The following is a 20,031-nucleotide window of genomic DNA, read 5'->3' as shown; positions in this document are numbered from 1 at the left end:
ACTAAATCCTAGACACGAAATACTAAATCCTAGACACAAAATACTAAATTCTAGACACAAAATTCAACATCCTATACACAAAATACTAAGTCCTAGAAACAAAATACTAAACCCTAAACATAAAATTCAAAATCCTAAACACGAAATACTAAGTCCTAGAAACAAAATAATCAAAACGATAAATGCCTTTACCAAATAAAGAAAGAAGGAGTGCGAGTTTGCTACTGCAGCAGCAACACAATAAGATCTCTAAAATAACCATGTTAAAATTAGCATTAACATAAAACATGTCTTAATAGTATTTCACATGACTACAACTGCTTAAAATACTTAGTCCAGTTTTGTAATTGTTGTGAAATGATTTGAAATGAATATATTGGTTGAAGCCACATTGTTTTCAATCTGTTTTCGTGTGCTTCTCCATCGTCACCCCTAGAAAAGGAGCAGTACTATCCTCTGGTTGACGTGAGTTGGTGGAATGAAAACGTGCTGATCCTGGCTCGCTGCTCCGGCTCGGTCACAGTCTCTTCCGCCCGAACGCTGCGAAACCTCCTGGGCAAATCCTGCGAGTGGTTCGAGCCTTCGCCGCGACTCACGCCTGCACATGACGGAGGGTTCCTCAGTCTGGAGGTAAACGCCGGTTTCACGTTTTTGATCTTCCGTCTCAGTTAACGCCGCGTGACTCGCAGAAGCCAAAGTTTAGCTGACGCTGCATCTTTATAAGCATTAAAAGATGACTGGGATGGATTGCTCATTTACAAACGCCTGCATTTGGCCACGGTTGAGGCTGCACAGATTGGGAGCTAATTATGCTGATGGCATTTCTTTTGTTTCCATTTTCACCAATTATAAACTACTTTACAAGACTATCAATAAAGCTGTTTTGTTTTTTATACGCCGCAATCATTTTCCCTCATCTTAAAATTACGATTCATGCCTTACTTTTAAAAGCAACATATATTTTGTCATTTACAAGTGTCTTGAACATTATGATTCTTTAGTAATATGTGAATCCTGCTATATTTAAAAATACTTTCTTACATTTTTACAAGCGCAGATCAAACGAGGGACTCCATCATTGTACAAACGCTGACGGTTAAGGAATAAAGATCATTAAATATTATTACTTGTATAGCTTTGATTTTATAGTTGAGTAGAAAGAAAGGAACAACATTAAAACTGTGGGAAAAAACGGCACTGATTTAAACAAATATTCACAAAATATTGAACAACAAAATGATAATTAAATTTGGATCTGAAAGCTGAAGGAAGCCTCAGGCTTACGACCCGTTCTCGACCAGAATCTAAATCAAGTCGTTTTTTTACTTGTCTTTGATGCTACTGTGGATTAATCTTTGTCTGTTGTGCTGTTTGTGTTTGAGGTGAGATAGAAAATAGATGAGGTTTTAGTGTTATACTTACACTCATTACCAAAAATAACTTATTAGATAATTATTAAATTATTAGAGATGTACCAACAATACTTATTGTCTGTTTTCTGTTAGGATACTAGTATCTCAATCTTTCTTTGACCAAGATGTACACTGGTCTTCAAAAGCCCCGTTGAAAAATACATTTGCAAACTACTTTGTGCTCTACATAAGATTAGAATAATGGATGTCAAAGGTCCTTAAAGTGTTGTTAGCCATGATTAAAGTTTATTTGACCTTCCGCAACTTTCACATAAATTGCAGCCCACTGACATGTTGGACTTGGACCAAAAAAATACTAATCGCTACTGCCTACTTTCATTGTGTCTCTGCTTATCACACATTTTGACCTCGATTAACATCTCCTCGTTTGATGATGTACTATTTCATATAGATAAGATTTTCCCCATTAAAAATTAAAATAAAATAGACAGTTTGGTTTTGTTAAGATCTGGGCAAGGTGTGGCTCGGTGGCCAGATTCTGCCATTTCACAACTGTGGCTTCAGAATAAAAGTATATAAATGATCATGTAGAAAATCACTTTTTTCTGTATTTGAATTCTTAATTTAAAGTATTCCTGGTTTAATTTATTTAATTTAATTTTTTGTCTTTTTTGTGCATTCCTTTTACTATAAAATACTATATTTACACAGTTCTTCTAGATTTACAAGTATATATTAATATAGAATACATTAATATACAATCAAAAAAATGCATCTTGTTTATTTTTATAATGTCACAATGACACAATAATGAGTAATGACACAATTATATTTTATTTTGTGACATCCTTATCTACAGGATTTGACCTCCACCACCCAAAAAAAAAGAAAGAAAAATCACTTTACTTTTTTGTGGTCTTGTTTTCTTGTCTAGTCTAGTGACCCCTCAAATCAGAATATATATATATTGTGGCCTTTAAGGACATTTAATTGTCAACCTCCTGATCTAGCGTGTCTTCACACATGGTTGTGCCACAGGAAACAGTTCCACCCATGTTGTGAAATTTAAATTAATTAAATGTTTTTATACGTTTTGTTATGCAAGTCAAAGTAGTTGTTGTGAATTTGTAAGATCTCAATTGCTATATGATATTGTGTATTATTATGTATTTAATTATTTAATTCAGTATGTTTTTATAACTGTAGTTAATGTCTGCCTTTGCATTGTTCGATTAGTGCTCCCAAAGCTATAAAATACATTGTTCACCATAGATAAATTAAATATATATAGTGTAAAACATTGTATTTTATTTTATCTCTGTTATGTAATAATAAATATTGATATTCTAGCCTATCGACTATAGATGCGTGAGCTGTAAGAGTGTGTAGTAATGTGATAAAGTCATGTGTGATGATGAAATATCTTTCCTTGATTCTCCTTTCCCCACCAAACCTCTTTCACATCACTATTCTCTTTTATTTCCCGTTTCATCTGATCGAATAAAACAGGAGAAAAGTTCTTTCACCAGGCACATGCCAACTTGTGGGAAAGGTTTCATCACCTCCCTTCAGTGAGAATCGAAGCAGGGGGTGGAGGGGACATCACTCTCTTTTTTTTCCTCCTCTTCTGTGTGTGTGAATAGATTAAGTATTGTCCTTATCTCTGGAAGGATATGACCTTGTGAGTTTTGAAGTGTTTTACCTGTAACATATCTAAAACTTTACATTCAACGCTGCTTTTATCATGTTGCACAGTGCGAGGTGAAGTTGGCCCAGAAGCGTGGACGCCTCGAGAGCAACCTCGGAGCCAGCGACGACGAGGAAGGCGACGATGGAGGAGACTCCGACTCGGACGACGAGTCCTCCGCCAAGGCCCGCTACTTCGGCTACATCAAGCAGGGCCTGTACTACGTCACGGAGATGGAGCGCTTCGCCCCCCCACGCAAGCGTCCTCGGACCGTCATGAAGAACTACCGCCTGGTCAGTCTCAGGTCCACCACGCCGGAAGAACTGTACCAGAGGAAGGTAAGAGCTGAATCCATTATGTATTATGGAAGTGTGATGTGTTTTTTATTAGGTCTCTAGACCAGGGGACCCCAACATTTCTCGCACCCTTGACCTGTTTAATGTTGCCATTAGTTTTGCTTTAGATGAAAATGGCAAAAATAAAATTGCATGCATGTAAAAAAACAAATATTAAGTGCATGAAAATGCATCTAATCTTCACGCTGAATCAGCAAGTTCCCATAAAGAGTTGTTTTTTTTTACTCATTCTCTAGTTTACAGGCTTATTTGTGGAGCGTCTTGTCTTTTCAAGTCGCCTGCTGATGTTACTATAGAACCTGGGCAAAGTGCGGCCCGGGGGCCACATGTGGCCCTTTGACTGTATTCTTGCGGCCCTCAAGAGGTCAGAGTAGAACATAGACATTATTTCCGACAGCTTTCAATTTAATATTGAGTTTATTATTGTATTAACTCAAAATATATATATATATATATATATATATATATATATATATGTATATATATGTATATACTGTATATATACTTTTTTTTTTTCCTTTCTGATTTTTTTGTTTTTACTTTTATGAAAATATCTTGCCAATCAAAATTATTGACATCATATTTAGAGAAATAGGTTATTTTCCCATCATTTTCTTTTACTAGAAAGGTTTATAAAAATGTTTTGACATAGCCAGGTTTATTTTATGCTGATATTTCTTTCTTTACTATTCTTACTTTTTTTTTTCAAAGTTTTTCCGTCATATTTTAGCTCTTCGCTCCTCTCCTTTGGATTGACGGCCCCTCACAACAGTCACAGTATATAATGTGGCCCCAGAGTAAATTCGGTCTTTTACAGGCAGTACTCATCAGTACAACAGAAATCTATCAATACATTTTATATTTTTGTAGTAAGTAAGTTTCTCAACAATTGAGCCAATTATACAGCAAGAAAAATGGTACTTTTGCTTATTTTGATCTGAGAAAAGAACCCTGGAAATAATTTGCTGTTTGCCATTTTTTTTCTTATTAGTTCTTTGGGTTCCGTTAATCACGATTGAATATCAGGGGTCGGTTATGAAACTTCTCGAAGGGCCACATGATGCATGTTTGTGAGTTGCAGTCAAGATACTTGAGGAACAGTGAATGAAAAGCCATAATATGATCGGAGGAACAGAAAACAGATCAAACGTTGCGATTTAGAATAATAAACCATATAAATATGCCGAGTCATCATAAGCCAAAACGGTTAATTGAGTCAACTTTATTTCATTCTCTCTCTCTATATAGAAATATGTGAAAACTTTTTTATATCATGAATATGTTTTTTTTAAGCAGAATATATTTCATTACAGAACAATAGAATTACATTATAAACGCCGCAAACAAGACAAAACCCTGAGACAAGCTTGCAAATTTTGATCCCCAAAAAACGAAAATAATAATATTTCAAATGTACGCTATAAAACGTTATAAAATGTCAAATATCATCAAATATAGTTGATGTTTTGTTTACTTTGCAGCAAGCTGTGATTAATTTGGACTCTAGTCACTCATTTATCAGCTGTCGATTAACTTTTTATTATTCAAGATTTGTTTCCAGGAAGAAAAATGGCACGTGCAAATGTTTATCAACTCACGTACGGCTAATTTATTCACCAACTTGGTTTGAGCCTTAATAAGCCTTTTGCCAGCTCAGAGGAAGTGTTTTTGTTTGTTTGCCGTGTTGGCCTCGCTCCAGAGTTTCTAGAGTGAAGAAGCCAGTTGCTCAGATTCAATTTGAGGCCATTTCTGATCCCAAGGGTTTCTCTTTCTCACATGCTAATTGCCATATTAGAAATATGGCCATTGTTGCGACTTGCTACAAATTACAGAAGAGACAACAACATCCTTTATCATAAAGCCGGAGAATGGGGGGCGTCGTCCCTCCGTGGCTCTAAACTTGAGCATGCGTCATCGCTCATTTTTATGGCCCATCATCATCAGGCTTCTTCATCACTGTCATCATCATTAGGTGCCATTAGTCATCACCATCAGTTTAAGCAGTGGAGAGTTTAAAAGTCATCGATCATTATTATCTCACTGTTCCACTTGGTGGCCGCTGCTATTCCCCAGCTGCCGCGACTCTTTCGGAGTCGTTCTTTTATGTTTACCACTCACTTAACGTGGAAGAAACCATCAAACAAACATGTCAGTTTGTCCTCGGTACATTCGTCAACGGGTGATAAACGATGCCGACACTTTTCAAATTGTACAGAAAAAGGCAAATGTTATATGCAGATTCAGAAGGCGGCTCTAGAACTCCATTGGTTTTGTAATTCTTGTGTTTTCTCACAACAGATGGGAAAGGGAATGGTTTTCGTTGGGTGTGGAGTTCAACTGGAAAACTTTGTATCACTTTCTTACTCTGCTTTTTAAGTGTGTGAAAGTTAGGTTTGGTATTTTTGAAGAGAAAGTAACTAAAACCATCATAAAACATTTTTTTATGATCAAAATGTACTCTCCATTGCAATCATAATTTTAAGATCTTTTAAGTAAAAACGTCTTTTCTGAAAAAACCAAACTGTTTTTACTGTTTTTTGATACTTTTTAATGAGTGGATCTGAATTATTTTTGAAATATTTATTGTTTAAAATAAAGCTGATTCGCTAATGCGTGCTCTGGATCAGGGGTGTAAAACTCAATCACATGAAGGGCCAACATGTTAAACCCTTGTGTTGTCTCTGGGTCATAATGACCCGGAGGCCCGAAAACAAATGTGTTTGTGGTATCCCTTTTGTTGCCTCTGGATCAAGGTGAACAACCTACACCACTGCAAATGTATTTCAGGACGCCATGGAGACTGTTCATCTTGTCCCAGAGATGACACAAAGGATACCACAAACACATTTTTTATGTCACCTTGACCCAAAATGAGTACGCCTGTACTAATTCTTATTTTTCCTAACTGTCTTTAACAGGGATTATCAAATTCCCATAAACTTTATTTTATAAAATGATGTGATAGTGGTTCGGCTCAGAAATTATGTTTCATACATTTTTATTAATTTTTCGGTCGTGTGGTTGTCAGACCCTGTTTAAAAGCAAAATTAGCATATCCACAAATGGTGTCGGAAGTGGGATACCTGTACTCTATATACATTTTTAGCTTGTATGTAAGCGATCCGAGTGACAATAAGGCATCTGTATGTAGAGCTTGTGTTGCTCAAAAGATGTGAATTTGATTGACATGCAAATATAGCCCCGCCCCCTGTAGGCTAACCAAACCATGAGTCAACCATGAGTCAGCTCATTACTCTGAATGTTCTGAAAAGCCTCTCAGCAGATTACACATCTTGTTATTTCCATAAACTTCTGCTACTCTTTTTTTATTTGGCCATCATGGCGCCTTTTTTTTCTATAGGAAATATATTTAGTAGATGGATATCTCCAGTTGCACGGCGAAGCAAAAACAAGTTCATCGTCATTGGAGTGATTTACGCAGTCTAAAGTGTGTAGTGTGACCCCGTCAATGTGAGTCGCTCAGTGGCGGTGTTATTAGCGGGGACCCCTGAGAGCCCGCCGCCGTTTTTGATGTCCTCCTACGAGAGCTTCCACTGCGTGGGGAACTCTGTGCCTTGGAGGAACCAGAGCCTCACTAATGTATGAGCTGTTGTACTCCTACACACGATACAGATGGTCACTGTGTGAGTTTCTGTCGGGTTTTCTTTTAAACGACATACAGAGAATTCCGGTGATGTGTAGCTTCGCAAATGTCACAAAGAGTGTTTTGAAAATCTCCCAGTACACGCTTGTATTCTTCTATTATAGTAGAACAGCATGTGTTCAAGTCTGTCAAGTCTTTATGAAAACACCTATTTTCGGTCTGATACAGTTGTGAATTAAATTAAAAAACAACTCGAGTTCAAGGCTTTGCTCGGATATTTTTAGGTGACATTGATAATTAGATTAATTACCGATTATAATGAACCGATCCCTCAATTTTAATAATCCATTGACGGCACTAATTTGGCAACATTCTGTTTTAATTAGTGTTTTTAATTCCTCGAAAAGCTTGGATTTTATTCCAAAATGATTAGAAAATTAATGCTTGTGCAGTAGTTTTAAAAATGGTGAGAAATTAATTCAAAACAAACATGAAAAGTGTAATTTCTCTTCATATTTTCAACTGTTCTTCTCTTATTTTCAACAGAATACGAGTGGATTTACTTCTTATTTATTATTATTCAAGTGGGCCATAATAAATCATTGTATTCTTGCCACTCAACTTTCAATGTAAATTTGTCTTCATGATTATCGTCTAAACCCATTTTTTATTTCTCTATCTGCAGATTGACAATGAAGAATACGGCGAGGCCTTATCTCTCGCACAAGCTTACGATCTGGACTCCGACCTTGTGTACCAGAGGCAGTGGAGGAAAAGTACCGTCAGCATCGCATCCATACAAGACTATCTGGTAAATATGGAAATAATCCACTACATTGCTGAAATGAATAAAATAAAAACAATAGCTCTAAGTGACGGTGAATGAGTCAAACTGATGGTGAAACAAAATAGTATTTTGATGGTTTACGTGGAAGCTTTACTGAAGAAAAAAAGAGTCTGTGTTGGTGAGATGGGGGTACAGCACAACCTCCTTACTCTATTTCATGCCTCATTTTTTTCCAATTTGGAGCACATTTCCAGCCCAACCTTTCCTAATGCTGTATCATTTGATACTGTCGTTCCTCCTAAATTCATTCCTTCTGTAAACCCAATCCAGAGCAAGATCCGCAAGCGCTCCTGGGTGCTGCACGAGTGTGTGGAGCGAGTCCCGGAGAATGTTGACGCCGCCAAAGAGCTCCTGCAGTACGGCTTGAAGGGAACCGACCTTGAAGCCCTGATAGCCGTAGGGAATCGAGAAGACGGGGGAAGGTAAGGGGGGATGGCCAGGACTAAAAATAACAACAACACACACCTTATTTTTAAGGAAGTGTTTATACTGTATGCCTCATGTTTGTCCATGTTTCTGGTTCAGGTTCATCATGCCAGGGGATGTTGACATGGAGGACCTTCCGTATGAAGACATGGAGTCTGGCGAGGACGAGGTGGAGATGAAGAAGGAGAAAGAGAAGAGGAAGAGACAGGATTTGCTGGACAAAGTGGATTTCAGCAGGTAATGCTTGACATTATGACCCAATTCTAAAGGGTTTTTGTTGTTGTTTCGATGTCAAATCATTTACCACATTTTCAACCGTAATTTTTACGCATTTTTCATATATAAAGTGCAGTGGATTAGAAGGTGCATTAATCGAAACATAAACATACATAAACATTGATAACAAACAAAAAAAACTCCTGTTATCGCAAAATCAAACATTAATGTATTCAAAAGAACTCAAAACTGTTCAGTTATAAGACGTAGAATACAACACATTACACTTTATTTTTTAGTTCATTCCTGCCTCGAATTCTTCATTTACAGTGTCCGAGTTTAAAAGTTAAAGGCCTGGTCTAAGTCGCCGTCTCACTGTCTCTGTGAATGTGTTCTCACCTTCTGTCGTCCACTGCTCCCACGCAGCTCGCAGTTTCACTTTGAAAGCCACGTCTAGCGGCTGGAGTTCTTTTCGTTTATCCACCTGGAATGGTGGCGAGCGTGTTTCGTGTTACCGTTGTTATGGCAACGGTTTGTATCGCAAGAATAGCAAGGTCAAAGTTGAGCATTCAGATACAGTGTGTTTGGACGGTGATCTGTACTCTGTCCTGAGTCCTTCACACAACAACATCGCTCTGACTACAGTAGCTGTAATGCTGCAAGCAGTGTGGATTTGTGGTTTACCAAAGTTACTAAAACATTTGGACAGAGCGTGTTGAGCGCTGTGTACCACACAAAAATGCTCCTAGGTCAGAAAACACAACCTAAATTAATCCATATTTAAAGCGCTCTGGATTATAAAGCGCGTTTGTTATAAATGCTTATAAATGCATTTTATAGTCTGGTAAATATAGTAAACTGGATAATCCATCAATTTGGATCATTTGACATTTGCTTACATTGTTTTTGCCCTGAGGTGCAAAAAGTCACAAACTGTAATGAAATTAGTTGGAAAGAGTTGGGTTTTTTATTTAAAATTTGGGGCCAAGTAAAGTTTGTCTGTTTGCTTTAGCGGTCTGAAGAAATGAGGGAAAAATCAATAGAAATGACAAAAATATCCATGACAACAGATGATATCAAGATAAAATGTAATACCAAATGACCAATAGGAGAGAAGAATACAAGTTCATTCTGTTTATGGACCCAACAATTCCTGAAAGGAGCTGCACATTTGCAAATCACCCTTATTTAATGTGTAGTAAATATTTTATTCATTTCATTGGGGTCTTCTGCCCCCCTCATACCTCTCTGTTCCTTGAGATGATCGAGTTTTCCTCCCCCCTTAAAACTTCACTGAGAGGTCAGAGTAGGCTAATCAATTATTGTCTTGATCAAAATTGTTGGAACCTCTCAAACATATGGTTTAAATGTAATTTCAATTGGATGTATTTAAATTGTTTTCAAGGTGGTCTTCTGATCCCCTGTGCCCCCTTTCTCTTGACATGATTGATTAAAAACCTTGACTAAGAGGTCAGGACTCTACCTGCTAATTAAAAAAAAAAAGGTATTTTATTTTATTATTTAATAAGTCACATTTTAAACCCATAGACCACTTTTTTTTTAAATGTAATTCAATATTTAATTTGAAGAAGATTAAGGGTCAACGATGCTTTATTGAAAATGAAGGTATTAATAACTCCACCTTGAACTACTCCCGTCTAATATAATCTCTTTAGTGTTGTCTTACATCTCATATAGTAACTTTAAGGGTCGACCAGAAGTAGATTAAAAAACCTTGAAAATGGAAAAGTTCTGTCACTGAGGTGGCAGAGATGCTTAAATGAAGGGTGTTTGATAAGGTCACACGGTGAAGGGGGATCAGGGAAGCTCGGGCATTAATGAGGTTGATGAGGGAAAGTGGGAGAAAGTCTCTGTGGGGATTAGCGTGTAATTTATGCCTCTGTTGTTAAGAGCTCAGGGAAAGACTAATGAAAAACCATTTAGTGCTCACTCATAAACACACACACAAACAGGCGCACACACACACTCATTGAATACATATTCCCCTGAAAAATGAAACATTCTGGAATTTAATCAATATTCCTGCATATTATTCTCTATTAATAAGTTCCTATGTAAATAGGTGGAAATTAAAAACTCGTTAGCACGCGTTGCAATTATTGGAGTTCAGGTACTTCACGCTTTCAGCCTCCGTTCAACATGTGAAGAGACAGATTTTTATCTTTTTTTCTTTAACCTAAAAACAGTAAAAATACATTGTCTTGTCTCTTCTATGGATTTTATTCTTACCACTTAACGACAAATTGTACAAAAGAAGTTTGACATGACAGTTTGTTCATTGTATTTTTGTAACTATTCAAAAGAATCAATGATGACTCCTTTAAGAAACATCTTAAGACGTTTTTATTTGTTCAGGCTTTTCCTTGATTTTCTGGAACTCCTTTTGTGTTAAAGTATCCTTTAAAGTATATACTTTATTGAATATTGTTTTGATTGTTTAAGGGCTTTGTGACCCTGGTCTGGAAAAGGGCTATATAAATAAAAATTACTTAATTACTTACTTACTATTTGTATAATCCCGGCTCCTCAAAACAAAGTGATAAAAGCGCAAATCTAATCTTAAACCATGTGTAATATGGCCTGAAAACTCAAACCCATTTGTTTTTGGGTCTCCTTGACCCATAGACAACAGGTGTTGGTTCATCCGAAATTTAAATTTCACTAGTTTTCTTTTAGAAAGATTTATATTTGTATAATCGCATGTCATCAAACAAATTTGACCAAAGTATAGTTGAATATGGATCTTGGGGTCGTCATGGGTTAGTCCATGTGAATAAACTCTAACAACAATTTTCCCGCCTTTCAATAAATGCTCTTGTGCCTCAACTCTTGGAGGAAGTCACAGTAGAGCCTGAAAGAAATGTGCATGAAATGGTAAACAAAATGCTTCTTTGGAAGGCTTGTGAAAAAGCTATTTGTTAAAATAAACTGAAACACAAACAAGAGAATAAAAGTTTCTGTTGACATTTCATCGCAGTCCGACACATTCCAATTTGTTAATCTGGACAACTTTTGAAAGTACAGCTGCTTTGCTCCATAGTTTGTTCTAAAGGTCAATCAGTGGGGATTACGCTCGCTCGAAGAATTCAAAACGTAAGGGAAATCACTAAATTGAATTTTAAATGAATTGCTTTCCTCAAGTACTTTTAATTTGTCTGCTTAATGTCTTCTGGCATGATGCACACTTCCCTAAAAATATCTTTGAATTCATAATACATTTGAGTGTGTGTGTGTGTGTGTGTGTGTGTGTGTGGGGGGGGTGTAGGCGTTTGGGTGCAGCAAGAGCCTCTCGCCGATGAGTCTTCCCATGTTGCCTTGGGGCCCTGCGGCAGAGGCCAGAGACGGATAATAATTGTCTTAATTTCTTTTTAACTACGGCACCATTATAGAGATGACTCCGTATCGATCACATCTGCTCGGAGTGCGTCAGCGCGCGACACTTTAGTGTGTAGCTGGAGACGGCGGAATTGTGTTTGCCGTTGAAGGATTATGATTCATGCTATTATCGATCGCTTATTTAACATTGACCCAGCTGTGTTTTTTATCGACTCAATGGTAACTTTTTCTTCACTGGCTACAATTTGAACTTTAGAAAAACATTAATTACACAATTATTATTTACTTCTGCTTACATTTTAACCCAAACATCACCCTGTAGGGGTCACATTAAAAGTATAACTATAATAGCCTGCAGGGTTAAAATAAGTTATTTCTTTCTATTCCACTTAAACAAAACTTTTTTTTTAAATGTCTTCGTATTGATTGTCAAATGCAATTTACAATAAATTGTTTTCTTCCAGTCACATGAGAACATCTTAAATCACTCTCTCAGTTTAAAACCTTTTTTTATTTTTTTATTTTTTTAATCTTTACACTTTAACCCTTGTGTTATCTCTGGGTCAAGGTGACCCATGGGCTTGAATAACTTCATCCTGAAGGAAAAAACCCAAAAAGTTATTTTTTTAATTCTAGTACTGTCCACTTATAGACTCAACGTTAAAGTAGTTCCATTTCAGCTAAAATAAAAAACACACTATTTTCAGTTTATTTGTTTATTTTCAGGACTATCATTTAGTTGTTGTTTTTACTGAGCTTTTCCAACATTATTGAACGCACTAAACACATATCAATCCAATGAAGAGAATGTTCTTTTTAAACACAATTAAACTTGCGTCTTGTGATGTTTTTTCATTATAGAATAATTGAAAATCATGTCATCTGGTTTTTACTTCTAAAAAACATCTTTTAAATTGCATTTCATCAGGAAAATCTTGTATTTTTACATACAAGATTGAGAAAGACTTGGCATATTTTTATATAATGAATAATGAAATAGGGAGGATTAGTCATAAAGAGAGATGGACAGAGATAAAGGTAGACTAGAGTGTAGACAAGATGGATCAGGAAAAATAAAATGCACACAGAAGGAACCCTTCTTAAAAATGGCTAATTATAATAAATATTTAGGGTTCTACCAGAGGTGATTTAGCCAGCTATCATACAATCGTGATTTTATGAATCAATAGATTATTAAAGTATTATTAATAGTAAGTGTTCCGTGAAGAATCCAGAAAAGTCTGAAAGGCATTACATTTATGAAACTCAAAATAGGGCTTTAATTTACATTTAATTGTCTTGATTAAAATGTTCAAAAGTGTGAACACATGATGGGTATATATTATGTTGGTTTAAAATTGCAAAATATCTTGTCAAATGTTTTAGTTAAATTAAACAATATAATTTACAGAGCTAAGTACAATCACAATCGCTTATCTGACAAAAACAGCAATTGCAGTCTTTACTCTCAGTTCAGATGCACTTTGCAATTCTACTTTATTTAGTTACAGAAAGAAACGATTGCTTGGGCAACAAAACAACATTTTTCTCTAGTTATAAGTTGTATATATAGTAAAGTTACCAGGAAACGATACACCGTGTATCTTGTGAAATATTGTTTTCTAAATCTGGCTTATATGACATTTTGTCAATAGTTTGGTGGGTCTTACATTCAATTTCAAATGGTAATTATAAAAAAAGTCTTGAATTCAAATTGCCTTAATCTGTAGGAACGTGTCTTGATCTAAATACTGAATACTGGTACTTCATTTGGAGATTCATAGGCTCAATGCACTAAACGCATCTAGTAAGTAAGTAAGTAAGTAATTTGTATTTGTATAGCGCTTTTCCAGACCAGGGTCACAAAGCGCTTAAACAATTTAAACTATACTCAATAGGGTTCCTTTCCCTCTATATCTATAGAGCCAAAATGTCTTTTCAATGTGAAGTTGTGATGATGACACTATTCTCATTTCATGCAGGGACATCATTATCTCAACATCAGGATAATTACCCTCCAAATTTTTGGATGTTCATCATTAATTTGACCTTTATTTAAAATCTGAAAAAGTAAAGTCAGTTTTAATATTCTGTCATCTTTTCTGCACAATTAACTGCTGCAAAGTGTTTTAATTAGATTTTAATTGGCTATGATTTAATTAACTAATTTATAACTCAATTCAATGTCACAACAAACAACTTTTTGTGCCATTCTTGCCATGACGGATTATGAGGAGAGTTTCAATCTTTCCGAAAAATTGCAGCCAATAATAAAACTATCCATCCTCTGCGGTATCTCTGTGACAGATATTACCTGGTCTTGTGCCGTGAAGAATCTTATTACCTCCCATAATCTGACCGATCACATGGTAAATTTGTGGCTTCATTAAAGAGACAATGGGTCACTGCCCCACTCTTTGTTTAATACCTACTCCTTGTACTTCACTCTCCACAAAATGCATTCATTCGTCCAGGTAAGATACGTCCCATAAAAACAACTCCCCGGGATGTTCATATTTTTCATCCGCTTGTTCAGGCTGGTTGGTTGAGAGGCTATAAGATGGGACAGATTTATTTTAAGCCATCTCTCATTCTTCCAGGTTTGCATCATTAAAACCCGCTGCAGGCCTTCATAACTCTCGCTCCGACTCTTAACGTACAGAACGACGGGCATTACTCAGGCTGTGTGTATGTGCCGGCGTGGAGACAATGAAATGTAGCATGATTAGAAGGCGGCTGTGAGAAAATTCACCTGATCAGATTTGAGTCTGGATTTGTTGATTTGCTTTGCGTCTGTAGATAGTGCGTCACAAAAGAAGTGATAACAAGAGCTCTTTTCTTTGTGTCTAGTGATGATAACATTTTATGCTGAAAAGTTACCAGACAGGATATTAATTCCTTTATGTTATCTCGTCTTGCCTCGCCAAAATGTAAATTCAAGATTATTAAATGGGCCCTTGAATAGTAAGCAGAGCTTTGGTTTATTAAACGTATATCAATTTAATGTTGGGATCCAATATAAATGTATTTCATTTGTGTATATATATCATTTCTACAGTTCTTTATTTGATTTGAACATCAACGGAGGGGTAAGTGATAACATGGATTTATTAGTTCAGTTACATATTACACAAATCCAAGTATAGACAAAAATATGCTATATACTTGCCCTTTAAACTTGTCATGCAAATATGGCAACTCACACATTGACATTTAGTCAGTCCTAGGTCATTCAAAGATCATCTTTTTCTCATATGTATAAGAAATAAGAGCACATGGGGAGGCAGCCAAGCTTTATCTGGGCACGGGTTAGGTGAAAGCATGCCAAATTCAAGTCTAAACTCAAGTGTCTAGTTGGTGTATCAACATCACTTCCTGTTTAGGGTTGTTAAGACTTCCCCTTAAAGCTAGTCTTTTGAGCGTAACAGGTTGTTATAGAGTCATCCGGACAAACACTGTTGTCTTAAATGAATGGGGCCAAGCTCTGTTGAGCCTGTTGTTCTCTGTTACTTGCATACCACTGAAAGTCCACCACTACCTCTTTGACTGAATGGTGTCTGGTATTGCTGCTTTTATTTCGGTGAATCTTCAGTTGTTTGTGTTCTAACATTTGGTGTTGTCTATAAATCAGAAGTATCAGAAGTGGATATTCAGTAGCTGAAAATGGAACTAGCCAGGAATACTTTACTAACAAGTCATGGAGATGTTGGTGTAGAATGATAAAATATTGTTTTATTATCTCTGCAGATACTTTGAATTACACATCTCACCGGTTACAATGTATGTCAGGTAGAATGTCTGTTTAGCACCATTATCTTGAGGATCCAAACAACATTGGGTTGTGATGGTGAAAAGATGGATAAACAAAAGCTTATTCATAGCAAGAGGTTTTCATTCATTAGTCCCTAATAACACGATAAAGCATTTTAATTATGCATTGTTAAACATTACTTTCCTCCTTTCCAGATTACTTTCTTCTGGCCCCCAACCATTCATTCTGCATGGATCACTATGTATACAAGAGCAGATTAATGCACATCTCTTTTTGCAAAATCATTTTCTTTTTCTTCCTTTTTATATGTTTCTGTTTTTTTGGCCAGTAGACTGTTTTGCTGAGCCTCAACAGAAGCAGTTTTGGAGAACAAACCTGGATCTGAAATTGAATTCCTCTTGGCTGGAAAATTTCAAGAGTCCAATTTCAAAGATGACATCATAGTGTGTGTGTTCAATAGCAGATGTTGTGTTGTTGCTGATTTCAATAGACATGATTGAATCATGTTAATTATACAGTTGATTAAACGACATTCGATAGAGGACATAGAAAGTGATAATTAAGATGGATAGTTTCCTAGAAACAAGACAATATCATACTTCTGAGAAATAATAATAAAAAAAACTACCCAACCATCTATTATGTATATATATCTAAATGTATTTTAGTGATTACAAATTAGGAAAGCCTCAATCTCCATAGATTTGCTGACTGTCGGTTAGAAACAAAATGAAATCAAATGAAAAAAAAAAGAAAAGAGCGAAGTTTAATCAGAGTCGATCCACCAATAGTGCAACTGAGGATAATCTCATTAGTTTAAGATTAATTTCATTGTTAGAAATGAAGTAGCAGCCAAATTAAATATTGATTTCCAACGGGGCCCATTTTTAAATTGGGTAAATTGAAAATGTTGAAGAATTGAAGTATATATATATTTAAAAAAAAAGAAGATTAGATGATGGAAAGGTCCTTCATCCTTTAAAAGAGTGACTGATTGGTAGATGTTTTTTTTTCTTAAACGTTGCTCCTCGTGTTCGTTGCTCTATTGCTCCTCTCCTCTTGGCTCGACGGCGGGACTGTATGGCAATAATTACCTCTGGTATGAGTGCTAAGCCGACACTCTTTGATGTGCCAGAGTGTGTTGAGCCAGTGTTAATCTCCGTTAGTCTGTGTAGAGGAACCCTGATAAGGCCTGATAGTGCGCTCTGTAATGAGGGATTAGGGATTAAGGTGGCTGTTGAAGGGTCAACTCCCCTGTGGTGACACTGCGGTTGATCCAGGCCAAGTTTATTGGATTTCAACTTGACTTGGACAAGGTGTGTTAAGTATCTTTTGTTCCTGTTGTTTTTTTTATTTCTAGACATCTGGTTCAATGATTTGTATGCGAGTCAATGACACCGATGGCATATTCTGTACGGTACCCAGGTGTTTGCTTTCAAATTTATATCGCCGTGATTAAATGTCTTTGAAAATGGATTTGAGTCCCGGGGTGCCATCGGTCACCAGCCATGCCAAACACGTCAACTCGAGAGTCGTTGTGGTGATAGGAACTTGATTTGTTGGCCCTAAAGAATAATTAGGTCAAGAAAGCACAGAGGTGTGGGTGATGTCCACGACCCTGCATTGTTTTATGAGTCTCAGGTGACCTGCTGCAAGAGCTTGATTTGCAATGTGGCCATTTCAATTCATTGTGGTCAAAACAGTGTACTGACTGGGCAGATTTTCTCGCCTTCGCACTCCATCGCTTTAACACTTCTTTGCACCGATCATCAATAAAACTGATGTTAAACTCTTCATTGTCCATTCAGAAAATGAATAAGTAAAAAGTATGCTCTTGGTTAATGATGAACGAACCCTCAAAGAACACTGGAAATGTATCTTAAGTAGGTGCCTTTTTTCACTAAGACATACAAGCGATTTATTATGAAACATGCTGTTTCCTTAATGTTAATATATCTTTGTAACTATTGTGCTCCATTGAGTAGTCCTGAAACAAATCGAATATATTTGTAGTTTCCAAACCCATCTCTTATTTCCCCTTTTTACATTTTTAGTACAACATGTCTCTTTTAGAACTCTTTATGATAAAATTGTTGCTGTTTTAGTTTAACCGTTTTACTCTTTAAAAAATCTGTTAAATCACTTTTATTCTCCTCTGCCAAGGAGATTACAATGTGATCATTGCTGCTCTTTGTATGTCGTTGAGCAAAATCCTTTATTTAAATTTCAGTAAATGTTGACTACATGTTGCTCTTTTTCTAAATTGCCATTAGGATCCACTTTGCTTTTAAAGGATTTGTTACTTTATGTTAAGCAAAGTTCTGTAATCACCTTTTCTCTCATTGTGCACATTTCAATTTGACTATTATTGTATCAATGCTATTTAAAATGCTACAAAAAAAGTAAACAAATAGTAAAACATAAAGATAAAGATAATCAAATACGTGATAAATAATAGCAAAAAGTTATTTTATAAAAATATACTTTTCGTGTAGTAATTTTAAAACATGACTCTTGCTATAATTTAATAAAAAAAGTATAGTATTAAAGACAGCATCCTCGCATATCATGCAATTTATGGACAAGACGCATCATTTGAATTTGTAAATGTTTATTTTAATAAGATAATGAATTTGCAGGTTGACCCTGGAGCAGAAGGAGTTGTGCCGGAGCCGACTTAAGCTTCTCTCTTATTTGGACCGACTGGCAACGTATGAGGTAAAGCCATCCTCCCTGCCTTCTCATTACACTCACCCTCAGGCCGTACTGAAATATGCAGAGTAAATCAATTAAAACCAAATATGTTATTAAGGATTTTTTTTCGTTACTTCTGTGATCTTCTTGGATTTATTAAAATGTTCAGCATTAGATAGAAAATATTTGGTGTTCAGAAGTCTTCACTTGAGTATTACTTACTGAGACCATGTGTGTTTTATGAATTACCCATGATTCATTTAACAGTGTCACACTTCAATGCATCAGAGGAAAGATGAGATTTTTTTTCTGAGATATATATTCAAGTCACTCCCAAAGTCGCCTTCCTCTTCGTTCGGACATTGTCATGGTAACTGCAGATTTCTTTTGCCTTGATTCATTTTTTCCTGGGTGTCTATGAATATGATATTAGGGTTTTTATCATCCTGACTTGGGATGCCTGCGCCAGGATACAGCCCATTCAAATGCTATCAATCAGCCTCACACACACACTCTTATCCTGGCAAAGTGGATGCCACAGAGAATTTGCAACAAACAGACACGCATAAATCCTTCTATGTTAAACAGCCAGGACAACAAATGATCCCCCCTGACAGTCAGTGTGTGTGTGTGTGCACTCCCTTATACACGGTTATGTTCCTCAAATGGCTCCGAGTCAAAAACGGAAAACTAAATAGCAACCTTGTTGACTTTGCCTGCTTGTCATTTGCAGTCACATCGCCTCTTTCTTCCTCCCATATTCCTTAGTTTGACTTTTGTTTCACTCACATTATCAATTTCGAGGCAAGACTTAACTGTTTCTCAAATGTGTTTGCACACAAAGTTATATTTTTTACTTCCCTTTTACAACAGGAGATCCTCGGAGGTCCTCACGCTGCCGAGCAGAAGTACGATGCAGAGTTTTTCAAGAAATTCCGAAGTCAAAATATCGTTTTGTCTGCAAGAAACTACGCCAGGGTGAATATTAATATTTTAGATATTCAATATTTTCCTAAATTATATGGTTCCTAAATATTTTAAATTGTTTTTCAGGAGAGCAACATGCAGGCTCTAGACATTCTGTTCACGTATCACGGTGCAGAACTCCTCAAGCACAGGCTCGCTCTCCTTTACAACTTCCCAGAAACCACCTCTCCACATGAGTACACCATCTTGCTGCCGGAGGCCTGGTGAGACAATGCATTCACACAGCTTTTGTATTTATTTCTCTGACCCCAAAAAAAGGTTTTGTTGCTATTTTTTTTTCCTTTTTCGAATAGCTGTTTGAAGATCATGCGAGTATCTAAAAAGTATCACCTTGAGCAGTAAAGGTCTTTTTAAAAATTATTTTGTTCATAATAAATATTTGGTTTATTTATATGTTCATCAAATTAAATATACAGAGAGTTCAAAAATACAACCATGACATCTACACTGCTAGCTAGCTTATTTTTAGTCCACTATAATAAATTGAAAAAAAAACATTTTTTAAGTTAAACAAATGCTCTGCTTGTTACACAGCAGTAAAACCAGCCTATGTAAGTACTTTCCCTTCTTTTATTTTTGAATCTAGTCTTTTATTTACGCTGCCGTCACCAACATCAAACCATTAAATCATTTTGAACGTTACATGCAGGATCGATATTTCCTTTTTTCAACAGCTTGTTCGATCACCTTTAACTTAAAAGCTGCATCATAT

The 20,031-nt window shown here is 36.1% G+C and overlaps 1 protein-coding gene across 1 annotated transcript in view; it reads left to right on the top strand.

Moving 5' to 3' along the window:
- nbas (NBAS subunit of NRZ tethering complex) overlaps positions 1 to 20,031 on the top strand; it is a 212,561-nt gene that overhangs the window by 33,266 nt on the left and 159,264 nt on the right. Inside the window, exons 14-21 of the mRNA XM_087812214.1 lie at positions 437 to 630; positions 3,129 to 3,398; positions 7,706 to 7,831; positions 8,138 to 8,289; positions 8,393 to 8,530; positions 18,278 to 18,356; positions 19,206 to 19,310; positions 19,386 to 19,522. Coding sequence (XP_087668340.1) covers positions 437 to 630; positions 3,129 to 3,398; positions 7,706 to 7,831; positions 8,138 to 8,289; positions 8,393 to 8,530; positions 18,278 to 18,356; positions 19,206 to 19,310; positions 19,386 to 19,522 — 1,201 coding nt within the window. The remainder of the gene's footprint in view (positions 1 to 436; positions 631 to 3,128; positions 3,399 to 7,705; positions 7,832 to 8,137; positions 8,290 to 8,392; positions 8,531 to 18,277; positions 18,357 to 19,205; positions 19,311 to 19,385; positions 19,523 to 20,031) is intronic.

The sequence above is a fragment of the Callionymus lyra genome, chromosome 17 (genome assembly GCF_982586985.1).
Source record: "Callionymus lyra chromosome 17, fCalLyr1.hap1.1, whole genome shotgun sequence".
In the NCBI taxonomy this organism is placed as follows: domain Eukaryota; kingdom Metazoa; phylum Chordata; class Actinopteri; order Syngnathiformes; family Callionymidae; genus Callionymus; species Callionymus lyra.
The sequence above is the reverse complement of the archived record's forward strand: the minus strand, read 5'-3'. Positions and strand labels throughout refer to the sequence as shown.